At 47.9% G+C, this 21818-nt stretch overlaps 1 protein-coding gene across 1 annotated transcript in view; it reads right to left on the bottom strand.

Moving 5' to 3' along the window:
• smad6b (SMAD family member 6b) overlaps positions 1 to 19370 on the bottom strand; it is a 63012-nt gene extending 43642 nt beyond the window's left edge. Inside the window, exons 1-3 of the mRNA XM_072470432.1 lie at positions 18211 to 19370; positions 15149 to 15205; positions 11969 to 12037 (exon numbers count right to left, since the gene is read on the bottom strand). Coding sequence (XP_072326533.1) covers positions 11969 to 12037; positions 15149 to 15205; positions 18211 to 18628 — 544 coding nt within the window. The 5' untranslated portion in view covers positions 18629 to 19370. The remainder of the gene's footprint in view (positions 1 to 11968; positions 12038 to 15148; positions 15206 to 18210) is intronic.
• Positions 19371 to 21818: the final 2448 nt, after the last annotated feature.

Here is a 21818-nt window from a genome sequence, read left to right as displayed (position 1 = left end):
CGTGTGCAGTGGCTCCCTTCTCTGTGTCGGCCCCGGCGCAACATGGCGTAGAGCTAAAGGGGCCGACGCGGAAGAAAGGAGGCTCCCAGCCCGAGAGGCATTCCGAATTTTAACCACACTGCCTCGAATGGAAGCTTCTCCCTGTCCGTGGCTGCTGAGGAGGATAAATTGCCGACTCCCGCTCCTGGGTCACGTGTTCTAGGGAGGAGATGCTCCGGCTGATTTCACAATCCAGCTCTTGGTCTGCAACATTGTAAGTAGCAGATGAGGAAAATATCAGCCATGATAGAATGACAGAGCAGACGCGATGGCACGAAGGGCCTAATTCTGCTCCTATATCTTATGAACCTATGAAGTGGGAAGACAGGGCAGCACAGTGGGTTAGCCCTGTTCCCTCACGGCGCCGAGGTCCCAAGTTCGATCCCGGCTCTGGGTCACTGTCCGCGTGGAATTTTCACATTCTCCCTGTGTCTGCGTGGGTTTCACCCCCACAACCCAAAGATGTGCAAGGTAAGTGGATTGAACATGCTAAATTGCCCCTTAATTGGAAAAGAAAAATGAATTTTTAAAAAAAAATGAAGTGGGAAGGCCGACGAACGGACTCCAGCACTGTCAGCGAAGCCAGTTTCCCCACGATCATGTGAAATCGGCTGGCCAGGACACAGCCTCCGCAATGCCAAACAATCGGCTTCCAAAGCAGATCCTCTTTTCCCAATTAGGGCATCCAATCTCAAGGCGGACAGAGCAAATGTTTTGTGGACACTCTGGAAGTCTCACTGAAATAGGAACAAGCTGACACGGGAACAATTCGCTGCAAACCGTGCCAGCTGCGGCGGGCCGAGACACCGTCAGAAAGTGACCGCATAAAGCCTGCTGCAACGTGACAAGAACGGGAGCAGATCCCAGGCTCAAGAACCTCCCCCTTCTTCAGGGCAACACATACCCCAAAGACCTGTGGCTCCAGGACCAACCTGCTGAGTCGCCCAAAGACACACAAGTCATGACCCTGGCAGATGCTACCTGCATTCGAAGGGACTGACAACATAAATTAGTCACTTTTCAGGAACATCCCAAAGCTCTTTACACTTCCTCGCACAGTATCAATGCAGGCTTTCCTTCGCTTACTCTATATTATTGAGTTTACCCGTGCCAAATACTTTGACCTTAATAACTAACAAACAAAAAACAGTGTTCTTGAGGACTACCTTTGCGAATGACTGCTCTTGCAACAAGAGTCACTCTCACATCTCTGGGTCGAGAACGAAAAGAAAGCCGGACAAGTCTGATCCGCAATATACCCCAAAACACAATTTCCGTGCAGTGATGTTTGCTAATTAGTTCTCTTTTGAGCAGATAGTATGAACTTACTCAAAACTTAGTCCCAGCAACAGGTCAACTGAAATCTAAACCTTCTCACGGCTATTCTGTCAAACATTGACCAGTTTTTGCACGCTGCTGGGGGGAGGCTGAACAACGTTCTCTGTGGGGCAAAGAAAAAGTGTGGAAGAGAACGGGGGAGGGGAAAGAAAGGGAGACGAGGAAGACGGGGGGAATTGAAAGGGTGACCGAACGAGAGAGAGAAGTTAAAAGATGGAAGGGCAAGACGAGCGACGGGAAAGGGGAAAATATGAAGAGACGGGAGGCATTCAAGAATATCCCAGCGCATTGGGGCTTTTGAGTGTCGCAGACCCCAGCAAACCAATACTTTTGAGTTTGCCATCCTGCAAACTAGTTATAATGGAAACTCTCTCCAGGTAGCAACGGGTTTTTAATGCCTTAAGAGGCACAGCCACTGTTATTTATATCAGAAAGAGTCTCTTGACAGTAACCACAACAACCACGTCTGATAAATGGGGGGAGGGGAACTGGAGAATTAAAGCTGTAATTAAACCACTGGAACCTCTCAAGCTCTGAAGCAAAGTCAGAATCCCAAGTAGTTTTAGAGTTCCCTCTGAGCAATGACATTCAATATTTACTTAGCCTCAACTCTGATTCCAAACGAAAGGCTTTAGTCAATTCGAGAGCTTTCATGACAAACAACCTTTTGATAGTCACTGGGCTGAGACATCGGCACTTTATGTTTTGGCTGACATTATACCTGGCTTTGGGTCGCATATGGAACAGAGTTCGGATATCCAGTCCGAGTGGAATGCCACTGCTTCATTCTGCAATAACTGGGTCGGGGGAGGGAGTGCGAGGGCCGAGAGGCAAGTCAGGTGACTTGTTTAAGGGCTCCTGAACAGTGTTGGGAACTGGGACACGAGTCCGAAGCAGCCCGGGTCAGGTGACACATTCCCTTCAAAAGAACAAAGAACAAAGAAAAGTACAGCACAGGGACAGGCCCTTCGGCCCTCCAAGCCCGTGCCGACCATGCTGCCCGGCTAAACTACAATCTTCTACACTTCCGGGCTCCGTATCCCTCTATTCCCATCCTATTCATGTATTTGTCAAGATGCCCCTTAAACGTCACTAACGTCCCTGCTTCCACCACCTCCTTCAGCAGCAAGTTCCAGGCACCCACTATCCTCTGTGTAAAAGACTTGCCCCGTACATCTCCTCTAAACGTTGCCCCTCGCACCTTAAACCTATGGCCCCCTAGTAATTGACCCTAGTAATCAGCCAAAGTCAACAACATCAGCCGCGAGGGTGCATGGGTATAGAATTGAACTCTATGCCGATGCCTTCACAGTTGAACAGCCAGCAAAATGTTAGTTAGATGCACACAGATATCAAAGCTCAGCCCCTTCCTGCGTGAGAGTACATGGCCCTTTGGGGGATGCGAATATAGACAACTGGCTTTGAAAAAAAGTCAGAGGTAAAATACTGCCAAGCTGCTTTAAATCTGACCGACAGTGAGTTGAACTACTGCACGAGTGAAACAATAGAAGCAAGAAGGCAGGAAGCCTGATTGAGGCACACACTTCCCCACAGCAAACAATTCACAACCAATTCAGAGAGTGCAAGGCATCATAGTGGAAGTACTCAAGTTATTATTTTTCCATATCCCTTACCTTGATGGGCCCAGCTCGCCTGGGAGACGCTGTTAGGTCGACCAGGACGGAGCCTGGAACACAATAGAGCTCTTGGCACGTTGGCCAAGGGGTTGGCACTGCAGGGTGGGGAACCCCTAACACACATACACACGGGAGCTCGGAGTGGCGGGTGCAGACTCAGTCTGTGGTCGCCCGGGTGGGGGCGGGGGTATCCGTCACCGGGGTGGGGGTCCTACATGGTCGGGGCCGGCTCGCTGTGTGGGTCGGCCATGTCGCGTGGGGTGGCCGCCGTGTGCACGGGCGGACTTCCGGCCAGAGGTGCAGGCCCCCGTATCAGCCGCCGGAGCTGCGAGGACCACTCCGGGCTCCTGCCGGCCGCCTGCAAAACGGAGAATCACCCTGGACTTTCTCCAGGTAAGTCGACAGTGATTCGCGCCCGTTTTCAGTGGGCGTGGGGACATAGCCCCATTATGGGCAGCACGGTAGCATAGTGGTTAGCACAGCTGCTTCACAGCTCCAGGGTCCCAGATTAGATTCCGGCTTGGGTCACTGTCTGTGCGGAGTCTGCACGTCCTCCCCGTGTCTGCGTGGGTTTCCTCCGGGTGCTCCGGTTTCCTCCCACAGTCCAAAGATGCGCAGGTTAGGTGGATTGGCCGTGCTAAATTGCCCCTTTAGTGTCCAAAAGGTGGGGTGGAGTTACGGGAATAGGTGTAGGGATAAGGTGGAGGTGTGGGCTTGGGTAGGGTGCTCTTTCCAAGGGCCGGTGCAGACCTGATGGGCCGAATGGCCTCTTTCTGAACTGTAAATTCTATTCTATGAAATCAAGTGCACTCCAGTTGAGGTCGATGCCTTCATGAAGTTGGGGGGGGGGGGGGGGGGGGAAGAAAATTGCTGGAGGGTGGAGGTGGGGGAAGATTGAAGAGTTGGGATTAATTTATTTTTACATCTCAGAAAAGTAACGCTAACAAAAGTTACAATGCACAGATATTGTAATGGCATGTAATCACTTCCACACGATAACTCTACAGTGTATCTATAAACATTCACCCTAGGGAGTGGAAGAAGGCTACCCATTTCATGGAAAGCATTTTGTCGGCATGTTAAGGAGTTCATTGATTAAAAAGAAAATCTTGCAACATTCCACTTTAGGAATGCAAAGGTAAAAAAAAAAAAATCCACATTGAGATCTAATCTTAATAAAAATGGCTTTCATGAATGAATTCAATAACCATTATCCTAACTGGCTCCAGTTTATTTCTGCGTCTCATGGAGGTTACTGTGATGGATTAGCTCTAGTGGTTAGCATAAATCACGGCAGAAATTCAAGCTTCTCCTTTGAAGCATGCCATGGGCAGAGAGTCAAAAAGCCTCTGTGCTGATAATATCACACAATAACTCATGCACCCAAAGTCCCAGTCTGCACTGTGCTCAGTCCCGATGCTATCAATCCCACTTGTGCAAGAGGGAGAGAAATCACTTCAAAACAAAATGCCTGAAAAGAGATTGTGTGCTCGCGCATGGGGGCAGCCAGGCCTGGATCTTGCCAATGTTAACTGGTGGGTCAACCAGAACATAGCCTTGGGCTAACAACTCTTGTGGTATTGTGGGGCTCGGAGGGGAAGGGGGCAGAGTAGAATGTGGAAGGGCTGGTCTTAAGGGGGACAGAGTATGGGGATCGAGCAGGGATGTACTCCTGAGGCTGTATAAGGCTCTGGTCAGACCCCATTTGGAGCATTGTGAGCAGTTTTGGGCCCCGTATCGGAGGAAAGATGTGCCGGCCTTGGAAAGGGTCCAGAGGAGGTTCACAAGAATGATCCCTGGAATGAAGAACGGTTGAGGACTCTGGGTCTGTACTTGTTGCAGTTTAGAAGGATGAGGGGGATCTTATTGAAACTTACAGGATACTGTGAGGCCCGGATAGAGTGGACGTGGAGAGCATGTTTCCACTAGCAGGAAAAAATAGAACCAGAGGGCACAATCTCAGACTAAAGGGATGATCCTTCAAAACAGAGATGAGGAGGAATTTCTTCAGCCAGAGGGTGGTGAATCTGTGGAACTCTTGCCGCAGAAGGCTGTGGAGGCCAAATCACTGAGTGTCTTTAAGACAGAGATAGATAGGTTCTTCATTAACAAGGGGATCAGGGGTTATGGGGAGAAGGCAGGAGAATGGGGATGAGAAAAATATCAGCCATGATTGAATGGCGGAGCAGACTCGATGCGCCAAGTGCCCTAATTCTGCTCCTATGCCTTATAGTCTTATAGAAGGGGACAGAGTGAGGTATACAAGGATAGCACTGTAGAACAGAGAATGGAATGGTGTGGTGGTGAGTGGATATGGTGACAGGGCGATTGAAGAACAGGGAGTTGTTGCTTCTGTGGCACACACAGTTAGAACAATCTTCAATAGACACAAAGCCTTGACCAGACACAATCTGCACTCTGCTGCGCTCTTATAACTGGACATCAATTTTGGTATTAAAATAAAATGAACTTGGAAAGTAGTGTGTGAAATTGGAAACTCATAATTCCAACAACAAAAAAATGCCACTAAAAAAATCCTGCAGAAGTTAGTATAGTTGTGTTTAATCACAGCCCTTTTCCGAATGGAAAGATTGAGTTTAATGCCAACCTGCTGTATTCCGAAACAGATTCTAAATGTCAAGGGTCATTCAGCAACAGCAGCCAATCCAGTCTTGGAAAAGGTTTGGCCTTGGGCACTCCATCCTCTCCAAGGAGTGAATGCTCAGTAGAAGAATGGGCCAGGGAGAACGGGTCATGTTCCGGGTTGAATAATAGTTCTCTGTGTGGGTGCCAGTACCTCAGCTTATCTGGGAAAACCCTGAATTACTGGTGGAGGTGCTGACTCCTGAGGTTAAAGATAAACCACCCAACCACAGCGCTGAAGACCAGGCAACGGAGGAATGAATATGTGTTCAGGAGGTCTTCTGAAATATTCGGAACTCAAACAAGGATTTGTGATGAGCCAAGGCTCCAGCTGGTGGTCACTATTCAATGCTCCAGGAACAGGAGGAGGCCATTTAATTCTTCAAGCCTATTCCATCGTTCAACAAGATCATGGGCATCGACCATAAGAACAATTGCCATTTGCAGAAGAGAGTTCCAAACTTTGACCACCCTTCCTGAATAGAAGTGAGTCCTAATTTCACTCCTGAAAGATCTAGTTCGAATCATTTTGGCCGTGACCCCTCGTTCTCGACTCCCCAACCAGCAGGAATGATTTCTCCTTATCTGCTGCATCAGTTCCACTTAATATTTTGAAAACTTTAATCGAGTCACCCATTAACCTTCCAAATTCCAGGGCATACAATCAAACATTTCTTTTAACACGGAAGTACCCACGCAGGCTGCACAGGCATTGTCTCTTTACATTAACATGTGTGTGTGTGTACACAAATAACTTAAAGGGGCAGCGCACTTAAAGAGATCACTTGTGCACTCAAAAATAAAATTAGATAGCATGCTGCATATAATCTTAGTTTGTGTAAAGCCTCCTTGTAATTTAACCCTCCAGTCAAATATAATTTTGAAAAGCTATACTACCATTCCCTCGATGATCAATATACGCTTCCTACGATGTGCGATTCAGGCTGAACACGGTACTCCAGGTGTAATCTTGATTGGCAGCAATCCACCATCTTAAACATTCACTCTCTTCTCTAGCAGTGCAGCAGTGTACACCATCTAATTGATGCACTGCAGCAAATCACTCAAGTGTCTTCAAAAACACCAGCTGAACCCGTGACCTCTACCAGGGCAGCAGATACCTGGGAACCCACCACCCGGAAGTTCCCCACCAACCTGATTTGGAAATATATCACCGTTCCTTCACCGTCACTGGGTCAAAATCGTGGGACTACCTCCCTAACAGCACTGTGGGGGGACGTACACCACATGGACTGCAGTGGTCCAAGAAGGCAGCTCACCACCACCACCTTCTCAAGGGACAATTAGGGATGGACAATAAATGTTGGACGAGACAGCGAAGCCCACCTCCCAAGAACAAATGAAAAAAATTCAATATTGCAAACGGTTGCGTCCCTGATCAGACGCACAATACAGAAACAACAATGAGAATTATATTCACTTCCCAACCTCACGTGCTATGGAAAACATCTTCTGAAGACAAGCGTCAGCTTACAAATTCACCACCCCCGCTCACTGCCAAAATCCCAACAGGAAGAAGAATGGAATCTCAAATTAAAAATGGTCCAGGTCCTCAACTAAAATCGGTATGTTCGTAGACGGTGTCAGAAGACAAACTTAACTGTGCGAATTTCGGGGGGAAAAACACACTAATTACGTCAAGTCTTGAACGTGGGGTGAGGGGGAGGAGGGAGAGAGAGAGGGGCACTTTATTGCTCATTGCCCCAGCTCAATACAAGTGTGCACAAGCTATTATCAGCCTTACACAAAAAGGGTTAATATGAGCCCCTGGGGTTAATGGACAGTATGGGTCAGTTTGAAAACTCGAAAACTTCCATCCTCTTGACTAGAAGTCTGTCCTTTGGGAGTACATTAATCACCTACTGCTACAGTCTGCTATTAGAAGTCTTAGTATCTGAACTTGCACAGTTGGGAGACAGAGTATCCCATTTCACAGAGTCTGCACTCCATTTTATCGTTATATTGTTCGAGTTAAAGTCATTCCCATTATAGAAAACCTCACCGATTTTCTCCTTTAAGATCATAACATATAACAAGTCACATGCTATTTCCAGTCTGTAAAACGTAATAAATTCAACACAACCTGGACAGACTAAAAACACAAAAAAATACCAACCCCAAAAACTTGACTTGACTTCAAAGGACCAAAAGGGAAAACATTAAATGCTGTTCAGCTGTAATATAATTGCAAAGAAAAATGATTAAAGTTACAGCCAGTCCTGACAGCATTCTTTCTTTGTGTTTTTTTTTCTCGTTCCGCAAATGTTTGTTACTAAACTTGGCCGAAAGATCAAGGGAAGTGTTAGCCAAACAGATATTTTATTAATATTTATTAAATTGGCTGATTCCTATCCCCAATATTAAAATCCACTGGCAGAGTCCTTTTACTGCTTTCTTTTAAGCTGAGGTATGGTTACATCTGCCCATAGTTAATCAAATAAGAATGCTCTTTGCGTCTGGAATTTAGCTGCTGATCACCTCTCAAGAAGTTTCTACTACCCAGCACTGTGTAAAGCTAGAGGGGCAGGGGGGAAGAGAGAGAGAGAGAGAGAGAGAGAGCATGACTACCTTCACAATAAGCTTATATTTGTATGCAACTTTTAACTTGAATAAAATGTCTAAAGGTGCTTCACGGGAGCATTTTAAAGAGACCGGGCCATATGGGAGCAGGTAGGTCATTCATAGGACACACATTACATAGAATTTACAGCGCAGAAGGAGGCCATTTGGCCTATCGAGTCTGCACCAGGCCTCGAAAAGAGCACCCTACCCAAGCCCACGCGTCCACCCCATCCCCGTAACCCAGTAACCTAACCGTTGGACACTAAGGGCAATTTATCATGGCCAATCCACCTAACCTGCACATCTTTGGACTGTGGGAGGAAGCCGGAGCACCCGGAGGAAACCCACGCACACACGGGGAGGAAGTGCAAACTCCGCACAAAGTCACCCGAGGCCAGAATCAAACCTTTTTTCGAGGACCTCTTTTCGAGGACCCTCGAGCTGTGAGGCAGCAGTGCTAACCACCGTGCCATTCAGTCCGTCAAGCCTGAAACAGAAATTAATATTAAGATAGATGGTCAAGGGTCTCTGGAAGGAGAAGACCGCGAGGTTTAAGGAGCGAATTCCAGAGCGTGGAGTGCAGGCCACTGAAGCATAATTGCCACAATAATGGAAGCGCAGAAACTGGGGGTGTACCGGGAAGCCAGGTTTGGAAGTGTGCAGAGACCTTGGAGCTTTGTTTGGCTGGAGGAGGTCACCGATAGGGAGGGATGGATGGATTCCAAAACACGGATGGGAATTTTGAAAGATGGAGACGCTGCTGGGCCAGGAGCCATTGTGAGTCAGCGAACACAGGATGAGATGACCAGGGACTCCCAGAGGAGTCCAGAATTGGAGGAGTGCAGAGGACCTCAGAGCGTGGGCAGCAAGGGCTGGAGAGGTGAAGCCTTTTGCCTCCTCCAAATCCAGGGAGACACAGGCCAAGTGGCACTTTCTTAACAGAGAGCCGGCTAAAACTGTTTAGTTAGTGGAACCTGGAATCTACTGGTTCATGTCGCTCGGGACCCGTGTCAGGTGATACAGTTTCCCCCATGATTCACTAGGAAGAGCAGAGGTCTCGTAACATTGTCTGGTGTCGATAGGGGTTAATAGAACTCTCCTGATGGACCAGGCTGAGGAACTGTTAATGTAACGTTAGCTTTGTGTTCCAGAGCTGAAATCTGAGCCATATTAATGGATCACGGGTGGAATAGTAGTAAGGGTTCTAGAACGACCTTGGGGGCTGTGATGGTGAAAAGAGAGGGAAAATTAGCCCAGGAGTACACTCTGCTGGAAGTAGTGCACATGTGGGTGAGGGAGGATTGGAATAATGTGATGCCCTCATGGTCAAAATGCCTGCCAACATTTTCCATTCCAGGTCTAAGCACTGAGAATGGACGTTTGGCCAAGATTATTGAAAGGCCATTGGCTCCTACAATCTAACACAAGGAGATGAGAAGAGAAATATTTTCTGCAAATGTGGTGCTACTTTGTTGAAGTTAGTCTGGCGCCCAGTCAATTACCAATAATTTATTTATTTGGGGGGAAAAGGCAGCACCGTTGTTACAGATCACTCACAGCCCAGTATTCTAGACTGGAGGCACAAACCCTGCCAAGAGATTTGGACAGGACCTAGGAGGAGGCTGTCGTCACACAACTCTACAGAGTGAATGTTCACCCGTAATCATTCCTGTCCTAGCAGAGCAATGCTTGCACCTCTATGCCAGCACGGTCGTCAAAACCACATAACACACAAACAAATGAACTCGGCAAGAACTGCCGATAATCCTTTCATTTACATTGCAGGGCATGATAAAGAATTGGTCAACCACAGTTAACGTGCAGATACCACAGAGCCAAAGACCCAGGTTAACCACGCGGCGAACACCAAAAAACGGAAAAGTAGCAACATGGATGTTTCTCACGGAACTGACTCTGGTACACAAACATGCAACCATCAATCACCTTGGGAAGACCGCTTGGTGAACCCCAATTCTCATTGCCCCATCAATGGCAGGCATATCTTTAGGTGTCTGGGCCCCCATGCTCTGCAATTCTCTCCCTAAACCTCTGTCTTTGACCGTACTACTGAGCCACATAAAGATATATCAGAACGGTGTTCATTGTTGTTCGACAACGCTCCTCTAAAGCACCCTGGGATATTAAAGACCCTATATAAATGCAACTTGTTGCTGTTGAAATGGTGACCTCCCCCTCCTCCCCCAAGTACATTCCACTGCACCAACGCCACAGGTGAGGGCGCCGATCTTTCTCACCCTCCCTCCCCCAGAAGTGCTAACTCACACTGGCCAATGGTCGTTTGGTAGCTTTGTTATGTGGTTGTACAGCAATTTAGCCGGAGACCATTCAAGCATGGAGGTGTGTCACAGAGCCAAGTGCAGCATTGACCCGACAACCAGCTACAAGCGAACTTGTACACCTTGCGGCAGACGCCCGGGCTCAAATTTATGTCTAACTGGCTTAACCCTGGGGCAGTAGCTCCTCCAGTTCAGAGCAGTGAATGCAGCACCAACAACAGGAAGTCAAGTCCTCGACCTTGGTCCTCGTGGCGAAATGCACCACACAACTCTTCCCCAACGGAGGCATCGTGGATCAGTTAATTGCATTTACAGAGAAACACTTCATCCCCCACCCAAAAGACACATTCGTTCTAAAATGTTACCAGCAAATTCAGAATCGAGCATCAAAATTAACACTTGCCATCCTGATTTTAATATGATGTTTTATTTCTATTTGACAACCAATTTAGTCACTTGAGGAGTGGTATTCCTCTTATCGATCTCATTATCATAGCTTCTTTCTCTGAAGCTGCAGGCCCAGAAGGGATTCATTGATGCCAACCTTGCCCGTCACTTCCTGCGGTCTGGGTGGGTGTGGTCAGAGGTGGTCCCTGCCAGAGGTAACTGGGAGATCAAAGAAGCATGCGGGAGTCAACCATCCTGTGAACGGGTCCGACTCGACCACCGCCACCCCCTTGACGATATCTTTAGAAAAAGTAACTATTCTGTTCCGTACTCACATGGTCATTTGACAGGAAGAAACCCGGTCTTGGTTTGACAAATTGAAAATCTTTTCTTTCCCTCAGCATCAACTTGACCGAATTGAGTCAACTAAAGTTGTCAACAACTTTGCCGCGTTTCCATTGTCGCACCGCGTACTTTTTCTCATCCTTGGTCAGTCACTACTTCCCCACTCTACACGAACATTGTAGAAAGATTGGAGGGGGGGGGATGTGCTGGGTCCATCTACAATGGTAGCAGGTTACCACACATTTCCCATTCCACAGAAACCTCGCTAATACCAGCCTTGAAATCAAAGGCATCCCAGGCGGGAAACCCACCAAGTACAAGGCAACGCAGTTCTGACCCAGGGTGGTTGATCTGATATGTTAATTCTTGCTTCTCTCTCCACTGATGATGCCCGACCCTGCTGAGTATTTCCAGCATTTTCTGTTTATATTACCAAGAAACACAGCCTCTCTAAGGAAGCGATCCCACGTAACATTAGCACAGACTAATAGGAGGCAGCATCCCATAATATGCCTGGCATCATATCAACTCCTTTGGAAGTTTTTTCAGAAAGGTGCATTTTAAAAATATGGCAACATTCAGCATTTGTCACAGTTACTGTGATATCTAGTATTGCAAACTAATACCAGCCTCCAAACACTCATTTCTTCATCAACCTCCACAACACACTCGCATTCGAGAGACATTCAGAAAGCTTACCCGAGAAGTCTCCAGGTGTGATATTTGGGGAACTGGTGGCTTCCGTTTCACTGTAGGACACTGTGCACTCTGGTGAATTGTAGAACAAAAAAGATTTTAAGGATGCAGGAATTGAGAAGCGAGTATCTACACAAGGTGAATCCCCCATGTATCTCCCAACCCACACTTCTCTCTTGAACAGCTGCACCACAATGGAACACAGCCAAAACCCCACACATTACCCTACTTCTCAAGCATGCTGAAGTTACACAAGGAAGTGAGGTGTTGCGTAGAACATGTGCTGTACACCGCTATGGGGCAAGCACGTCACACGCCACAAATAAAGTTTGCAAAGTTTCAGAGAGAAGTTAATCGTGCCTAGAATGAAGAAGACAAGGAGGAATTACAGAACTTCCATTCTCCAAGCCATCAAAAACTCGACCTGCAAAGACCCAACTCTCAACAACTGAATATTTACAGATTTCCTCAACCAAATCTCAAACACTGGTGCAGAATATAATCATGCAAAATGTCCCTACACTCTTCACATCGCTTTCCACCAAGTGTAGTTATTTTTATTAAACTTTAATCAAAAGCGTTTGCGCAATTGATTTTATTTTTAATGGCATATAAAAATTGCGCAATTATTACATTTTAAATGGTGGAAGAATTTAATGCAGGCCAAACTGGAACTTGCCTGCCGACATCACCCTTTGAAACACCAGCACCACACACTCCCAACCACAGCCCGACTCACACTGAGGTGCTCGGCAGTGCATCATGTAAGGTCTGGGATTGGGGAACCATTTTAATTCAGCGAAGGTGGACCAGGGATTGATTAAGATGGAGAAAATAGAGTACGAGAGTAAGCTTGCAGAGAACATAAAAAACTGTCTGTGGTTCACAGAGAGAAAAAGATTGAAGCCAGCGTTCAGAAACATGGGAATTTATAATGGTGGACAAAGAAATGGCTGAGCAACTAAGTACACACTTGGGTTCTGTCTTCACAAATGAGGACACAAATAAGATGCCATAAATGTTGGGGAACACAGGGTTTAGTGAGAGGGAGGAACTGAAGGAGATCAGTGTTAGAGAAATGGTGTTGCGGAAACTGATGGTTTTGAAGGCTAATAAATCCCCATGCCCTGGGAATCTACATCCCACAGTACTGAAGGAAGTGACTCTAGAAATAGTGGATTCATTGGTGGTCATATTCCAGGATTCTATCGACTCTGGAACAGTTCCTGCAGATTGGAGGGTAGCTAATGTAACTCCACTATTAAAGCAGGGAATTATAGACCTGACATCGGTACCGGGGGAAATTCTAGAATCCACTGTCAAAGGTTTTATAGAAAAGCACTTGGATAACAGTGGCAGGATCAGACAGAGTTAGCATGGATTTACAAAGGGGAAATCTACTGGAATTCTTTGAGGATGTAACTAATAAGAGTTGAAATGGTTCAACCAGTGGATGTGGTTTATTTGGACTTTCTGAGGTTTTTTCGCAAAGTCCTGCAGAAGAGATCAGCGTATAAAATTAAATGCATGGGATTATTGAGATTGATAGAAAACTGGTTGGGATGCAAGAAACAAAGAGTAGGAATTAACATGTCTTTTTCAAATTGGCAGGCCGTGACTAGTGGGTACCACAGGGATCGGTGCTGGGACCCCAGCTACTCCCAATATATATTAATGATTTAGATGAGGGAACAAAATGTAATATTTCCAAATTTGCAGATGACACAAAGCTGGGTGGGGAGGGTGAGCTGTGAGGAGGATGCAGAGATCCTTCAGTGTGATTTGGACAAGTTGAGCGAGTGGGCAAATGAATGGCAGATACAGTTTAATTTGGATAAATGCGAGGTTACCCATTTTGGTAGCAAAAACTGGAAGGCTGTAAATTAGGAGAGAGGAATGTGCAACAAGACCTGGGTGCAGCAAAGGTTTACCAGACTGATTCCTGGGATGGTGGGACTGAAGTACGAGGAGAGATTGAGTCGGTTAGGATTGTATTCGCTGGAGTTCAGAAGAATGAGGCGGGATCTCATAGAAACCTATCAAATTCTAACAGGGCTGGACAGGGTAGATGCAAAAAGGATGTTCCTGATGGTGGGGGGTGTCCAGAACCACGGGTCACAGTCTGAGGATAGGGGTCAGATCATTTAAGACAGAGATGAGGAGAAACTTCTTCGCCCAGAGAGCGATGAGCCTGTGGAATCCATAACCACAGGACGTAGTTGAGGCCAAAACATTGTATGTTTTTGAGAAGCAGTTAGATATAGCACTTGGGGCAAAGGGGGTCTAAGGATATGGAGGGGGGGGGGGATTAGGGTATTGAGTTGGATGAGTTGGGGCGGCACGGTAGCACAGTGGTTAGCACTGTTGCTCCACAGCTCCAGGGTCCCAGGGTTCGATTCCCGCTTGGGTCACTGTCTGTGCGGAGTCTGCACTTTCTCCCCGTATCTGCGTGGGTTTCCTCCGGGTGCTCCGGTTTCGTCACACATTCCAAAAATGTGCAGGTTAGGGGGATTGGCCATGGTAAATTTCCCTTAGTGTCCAAGAAGGTTAGGAGGGGTTGCTGGGTTATGGGGATGGGGTGGAGGTGTGGGTTTAGGTAGGGTGCTCTTTCCAAAGGCCGGTGCAGACTCGATGGGCCGAATGGCCTCCTTCTGCACTGTAAATTCTATGATGTTCGGCCATGATTATAATGAATGGTACAGCAGGCCAAAGGGCCTCCCCATGCTACTACTTTCTATGTCAGCAGAATTCACCAGCTTTCCTCTTGGGTCGGGTAAAAATGCCCAGCTGAACTGTACTCAATCACAATTAAAAATCTTCCAAGTTATTTTATTAATAACAAAGGTTGTTTCAACACACAGCTCCGAGAGAGAAAATAAATCTTTGGGCGCTTTCCCCACCCTCACCATCTCAGTTCCACACATGTGCCAAGTGCCCTGTGGTAACATGTAATGACAAATTCCTAACTTCAAATAAGACATTTAAAAAATGTTTCCTCCGAGAATACTTCGTGCCAATCATTAAAAAACGAGATTTCGCTGAATTACTGGCACACTGATGTACATGTTCCATTGTGATTCATCAGTCACTTCCACCCACCCCAAACTAATCCCAACTCTCCCCCCCCCCCCCCCCCCACCATCAAAAAAAGTTGCACTTTAAAAAATATATTGAAGAACTTACCCAGTGGCTTTTCCTCGTCATTTGTAGAGAATCTCGAATAAGGAGGAGGTGGTGAATCTGAAAAAGAGGACATGGGAGTTAAACAAAAAAGTTGAGGGGAGAGAGACAGAGGGAGTTAAAAAAAAATCCTTTCTCTTGTCTTGGAAAAGGTTTAAGTGTAGGAGAGTGAGCTTGCAGTAATTGCCTGGATATTCAGTCGTCAGATGAATGAGGGAGCCAGCCTGGCGCCAGGCATATGCAAACTGCATATTATCGCCCCTCCTTCACCTAAATAGCTTTGGAACTTCTTAGGGAAAAGGAGGAGGGAAAAACACAGTTGAAATCGATCTCATTTCAAAGGGATAATTCCAGACCTCAATCCCCTCCCACTGAAAGAGGAGGGTGGAGGAGGGGGACCCTTCAGATTTAAATCACATTCGCTGGGTTCTGCGGAATTTTAAGAGGATTCCGACACCACTGCCGTTTTCCTTAAGAGAGAAATAGCAGAAGTATTTCTGCGCACAGAGAGAGGGTGAAATGAACTCTCCCGAGAGATGCTGAAACATTTCAACAACAAAATAAAATCCTCCCAGCCACGCAGCTCTGGAGTGTCAGATTCAAACCTTCTTTGTATCAAATATATATCTGGGTGGGTGCTTTAGGGAGGGAAATACCGCGAGTGGCAACATTTGGTTTGAACAACAATTTAACAAAAAGGACAATGCCAGGATAAAGCCAGAATCCGCATCAGTGACATTAAAAAAAACGTTATCATGTCACGCATCAGTGATCCTCAGCTATTTGCAAAATGCAACAGAACCCGAGACAAGACTGAGGTTTTTTTTTTAAAGCGACAACGGCTTCCCCTCTTTTTTTTTTTAAATCGGGGCTCCTGGAGTTTAATCCAACATTGATTTTTTTTAAAATCAAAATGAATGAATAACTCCCACTATCAGCTGCCCCAGTCTATATTATACACCCCCCTCCCACCCCAGGATAGCAAGTCCTCTGCTCTTCTTGCATTATTGGCGAAGCTTAAAATTATTTATGGTTATTATCCATCCCGAAGCTTACATTTATTTATGGTTATTATTCATCCCCTCCCCACCTAACGCAGGGGTGGGGGTCGGTCAAGTCTAGGGACCAGCTGCGCACCATTGAATGAGGTTACAGTGTTTGTAAATTCAGTTGTCCAGAGAGAGTGTGGCACAGACTGATGCCACCAACGCGAGTTCAATCCCCACCCTGGCAGGGTGGTGCCACAGCGGGCAAAAGCCTCTGGCCACAGACGCCTCGTGGACTCCGGATAAATTACTCATTTACTCAGCTTATTGCAAAGTCTGGGCCCCAAGTCTCTGACACCCTTTTTGTACGTCTTCCCCAAATATTTGCAGCCGAAGACGGGCAGCACCCCTGTGTTAATCCCGACTACTCGACTGTTATTTATCACAATGAATTGATTGCACAAAACACACACAGGGAGGGAGTCCCAGGTTTCCTCTGTGAAACGGTTGCCTGAATAAAAAGGGAGCCGAGTTCGAGACAGGGGGATTTTTAAAAGCAAAATATAAACCCATCACTTGCTAGAGGTTGAAATTCCACCCAATTAGTTGTGCAAAGGCAAAGAGGAGTAACTGGGACCAGAAAAAGGTTTGTCTGTTGGGATGTTTAACAGGAAGGTTAGATAGGAAGGTTTAAAAAAAAAACTCCACCGATTTCCCTTTAACGTGTGCCCATTAACAAAGCCATGTCAAAGCGTTTACAGCCCCATGCCTCCTCCTCTTGTGGCGTTGACACGGATTAAATTGGGTAACCCACAAAGTCCAAGTCTGCTGGGACATTCTTGTAACATTTATTTATTAAGACATGTTGTTGACAGTTTCATGGGTTCTGACTGAATGCCGTTTGACCAGAACCCCCAAAATAAAGAAGTCACAAGACACACATTTCACAAACTCAAACTCCTACAAATCACTGACACCGATTGGATTATTTTTGCATTCCCCCCCCCCCCCCTCCTGAAAATCGCTTATTGTCCAAAGATGTACAGGTGGATTGGCCATGCTAAATTGCCCTTAGTGTCCAAAATTGCCCTTAGTGTTGGGTGGGGTTACTGGGTTATGGGAATAGGGTGGAGGTGTTGACCTTGGGTAGGGTGCTCTTCCCAAGAGCCGGTGCAGACTCGATGGGCCGATTGGCCTCCTTCTGCACTGTAAGTTCTATGAAATTCTATGAAGTCGGCTTCAAACGAAGTTACTGTGAAAAGCCCTCAGTCGCCACATTCGGGCGCCTGTTCGGAGAGGCTGGTAGCGGATAATGATTATCCTTCCCTCTCCTCTCCCTCCACACCAACAACAACAAAAACACCCTGATCGGAGCTCAGAACCTGGGATTTCAGCAGTCCCGCCATGAGCTGCATTAGTTACAACAGATATTTTGTGAATGGCTGAAGATTACAAATGGTTTGAAATGTTGCAACTGCTTCCAAATGAATGACTGGAGGGGGGGGGGGGGGGTCCAGTTCGCATGAATGAAGCGCGCTGGGGCCTTACAAACGGCAGCAATCTCCATTGCCAGCTAAACAAAACAAAAGGGACTGAAATCGACTGGGTCAAACCACACGGTTCGGAATGGGAAACATTCCCCCGCTCCGCCTGAGCTGCGAAGCAGGGGCGAAATCCAGGAATCTCACTGGGCGAAATCCAGTTTAACAACACTGGAAGTTACATTTTGCGTTCTGGGTTAGATTTGGAGTTCAGGATTGTTTCAGTTTTAAATGTGGCATATGGATTGAGACAGTCGGGCTGCTGGTCATTTCCCTCACGAAGCCCTCCATGATCAGTCAAGTGAAATAAATCCTTCATGTGGGGGGGGGGGGGGGGGGGGTTCCTGGTCAGTTCAGTGCTGGCTTGCTAATCTCTAAAAGCCCCAATGCAGGCGAGGAGACTCGGTTGCTGTCCCAATCTTACCCTCACCCTCTCCCCCCCCCCCCCCCTTCCTCCTCCTGGGATGCACAAAGGGCGATGGACACACACACACACACCTGAGATTGTTGCTACATGTGGGAGGGAGATTTCACTCACCTGGCCCACACAGTCTGCTGAAGTGGTAGGGGTTGCAGCAAACGGTGGCGTTGTCAGCGCTCCTGGTGAAGCTCTCGCAGGAGTACAGCCGCTTGAGTTCGAAGAGGTGCTTGAGGTCAGGCCACCGAAAGAGCCTGCAGAGGAGGATCTGCGGGGCCAGCGTGTGCTTGCCCAGCCTCACCTCGTTCTTGGCCATGAACACACAGGCGGTGTGCAAGCCCCCGCCGGTCTCCACCGCCTGCGCCAGCACTTCCAGCGGTTTCTCCTTCAGCCGCTTCAGCAGCCAGTGGGTGAGCGACTTGAGCTCGTTCAGCGAGGCGGCCAGGTCGCTCCAATCGTCCGCCTCCTGCCCATGTCCTGCCGACACCCGACTTTGCCACAGTCGCCGAACCAGGCCCGACCGTTTACACCTGAACATGCGACGGTTGTAACCGGGGGGGGGGGTGGGGGGAAAGAGGGCGAGGGGGTTAAAAAAGCTGCACTTGCCCCAATGTCAGTGGCTCTCTTGGGGGGGGGGGGGGGAGGGAGGGAGGGGAAGGGGATTTTTAAAAAGGCACCAAATCACACGGCATCGGGCCGGGGCATCGCTCCGGGCTCAGATCATAGCCACACTGCCGGCAGGCAAACTGCAACATTCGGCTGGGGGGCGAGGGTACAGAGCAGGAGGGTGAGGGAGGGAGAAATTCATTTACACCAGCCAATGCAGTGAAAAAAAAGGAGTTTTTTTAAAAAAAGAGCAACTTGGAAGCAGCCAAATCCAGAGAGAACAAATTTTTTTTTTTGAAGGATCAAGATTTTTTCTGTGAGCAATATCCCAACTTCGCCAAACTGCACCCCTCCTCGTTCCCCCCCCTCCCCCAAAAAAGCAGAACACCTCTCCAGTCTCTCCCTCCCTTATAAAGCCGCAATCTTCACACTTGAATGAAAGTCTTCGTTCCTCTTCCCCCTCTGCGATAGATCCAAACGAGATCTTCTCTGCGAATTCACACTGCAGCCTTCGCCAACTGCAGCACGCCGCTGTGTGTGTCTAACAATTCCAGGCACAGAGGCGCACACAGGTGAGGAGAGTGAACTCTCTGAAGCTCCTGCATGGACAGTTAGTCTGCAGTGCGTTGCTTTCCTCTCCTCTGCCTCTATCCCTCTCTTCTCCTTCTCTCTCTCTCTCTCTCTTTACAACACTCTGGGCCTCCTAAGGCACATCTCCAGCCATTGGCTGTCTGCAATCATGTGGTAGTCTAGACATTTTGGCGCGGCTCTGATCTGCACTGATTGTTGCGAAAGGTTTCTAGTTTCTTAACTCTTTGCCCACCGGAGCTGTGACTGCAAAATGTTGAATGGTCTTTTTCCCAAATCCACACACTTGGCCACAGTTTCCCCCAGGTCTCTCCGCCCTTCTGTGGCTCACAGTGAATCAAAATTCATATTCCATCCAGTTCCCCCTCCCCCTGGACCCATACCCCCCCCCCCTCCTGCAATCTGGTGGGGGGGGGGGGGAGTGTCACGGTCTCAAGAGTTTTCAATTTTGCCGAAGCGAATGGGTTTGGGTTTCGATGGGAGTTAAAATCTCGCCCACCGACTGCGCTCGAGTGGCCCGGTCTCCAGCCGCGATGCCGCGCGAGCGATTTCCCTGATTTTCAGAAATGGGAGTAGGATCAGGCCATTCGGCCCCTCGAACCCGCTCTGCCATTCAATAAGCTCATGGCTGACCTGAATGTGGCCTCGCCTCCACTTTCCTGTCTGACAACACCTCCCCATGAACCCGGCAAAAAATCTGTCAAACTCACCCTTGAACACTTTCAATGAGGCGGCATGTGGCACAGTGGTTAGCACTGGGACAGCGGCACTGAGGACCCGGGTTGGAATCCCAGCACTGGGTCACTGTCCGTGTGCAGTTTGCATGTTCTCCCTGTGTCTGCGTGGGTTTCACCCCCACAACCCAAAGATGTGCAGGTTAGGTAGACTGGCCACGCTAAATTGCCCCTTAATTGGAAAAAATATATAATTGGGTACTCTAAATTAAAAAAAAAAGAATATATTCAATGGTCCAACCTCCCCTGCTCTCCGGGAACATAAAGAATTCCAAAGATTAACAATACTCCCAAGGCGGCATGGCGGCACATTGTTCAGCACTGCTGCCTCACAGGACCCGGGTTCGATTCCGGCCTTGGGTGACTGTGGAGTTTGCCCGTTCTCCCCGTGTCTGCGTGGGTTTCCTCCAGGTGCTCCATTTCCTCCCACTCTCCAAAGGTGTGCAGATTAGGTGGGGATAGGGGACAGGGCGGGAGGGGGGGGTGGGGGTGGGTGGGAGGGGGGCTGGTGGGCATAGGTATGGCGCTCTTTCAGAGGATGGACTCGATTGACCAAATTGTCTCCTTCTGCACAATTGGGATTCTGTGGAAGAAATGTGTCCTCATTTTGTCTTAAATTGGAGACGTCCTATTTTGAAACTGTGCCCCTGAGTTCTAGATTGCCCCACAATGGGAAACATTCTCTCAGCAGCTACCCCATCAAGCCCTCTCAAAATCCTACACGCTTGAGCAAGATCACCTCTCAATCTGCAAAACTCCAATGATTATAGACCCAACCTCTGCAACTGGATCCTCAACTTTCTAACCCATAGACCACAATCAGTAAGGATAAACAACAACACCTCCTCCATGATAGTCCTCAATACCGGGGCCCCGCAAGGCTGCGTACTTAGCCCCCTACTACACTCCCTATACACACACGACTGTGGCAAAATTTGGCTCCAACTCCATCTACAAGTTTGCTGATGATATAACCATAGTGGGCCGGATCTCGAACAACGATGAGTCAGAATACAGGAGGGAGATAGAGAACCTAGTGGAGTGGTGCAACGACAACAATCTCTCCCTCAACGTCAGCAAAATGAAGGAGCTGGTCATTGACTTCAGGAAGCAAAGTGTCGTACACACCCCTGGCTGCATCATTGGTGACGAGGTGGAGATAGTTCAAATTCCTAGGGGTGCACATTACCAAAAATCTGTGTTGGTCCACCCACGTCGACACTACAACGAAAAAAGCACAACAGCGCCTATACTTCCTCAGGAAACTAAGGAAATTTGGCGTGTCCACATTGACTCTTACCAATTTTTACAGATGCACCACAGAAAGGATCCTATCTGGCTGCATCACAGCCTGGTATGGCAACTGCTCGGCCCAGGACCGCAAGAAACTTCAGAGAGTCGTGAACACCGCCCAGTCCATCACACAAACCTGCCTCCCATCCATTGACTCTGTCTACACCTCCCGCTGCCTTGGCAAAGCGGGCAGCATAATCAAAGACCCCTCCTACCAGGATTATTCTCTCTTCCAACTTTTTCCATCGGGCAGGAGATACAGAAGTCTGAGAACACACACTAAGCGATTCAAAAACAGCTTCTTCCCCGCTGTTACCAGACTCCTGAATGACCCTCTTATGGACTGAACTGATATCTCCACACATCTTCTCTACTGTGTAGCACTACACTATGGGTGGCACAGTGGTTAGTACTGCTGTCTCACAGCTCCAGGGTCCCAGCTTTGATTCCCGGCTTGTTCACTGTCTGTGTGGAGTCTGCACGTTCTCCCCCGTGTCTGCATTGGTT

Source organism: Scyliorhinus torazame, chromosome 12 (assembly GCF_047496885.1).
Source record: "Scyliorhinus torazame isolate Kashiwa2021f chromosome 12, sScyTor2.1, whole genome shotgun sequence".
NCBI classification, from domain to species: Eukaryota; Metazoa; Chordata; class Chondrichthyes; order Carcharhiniformes; family Scyliorhinidae; genus Scyliorhinus; species Scyliorhinus torazame.
Note: the sequence above shows the minus strand (reverse complement) of the source record. Positions and strands in the feature narration are given on the sequence as shown.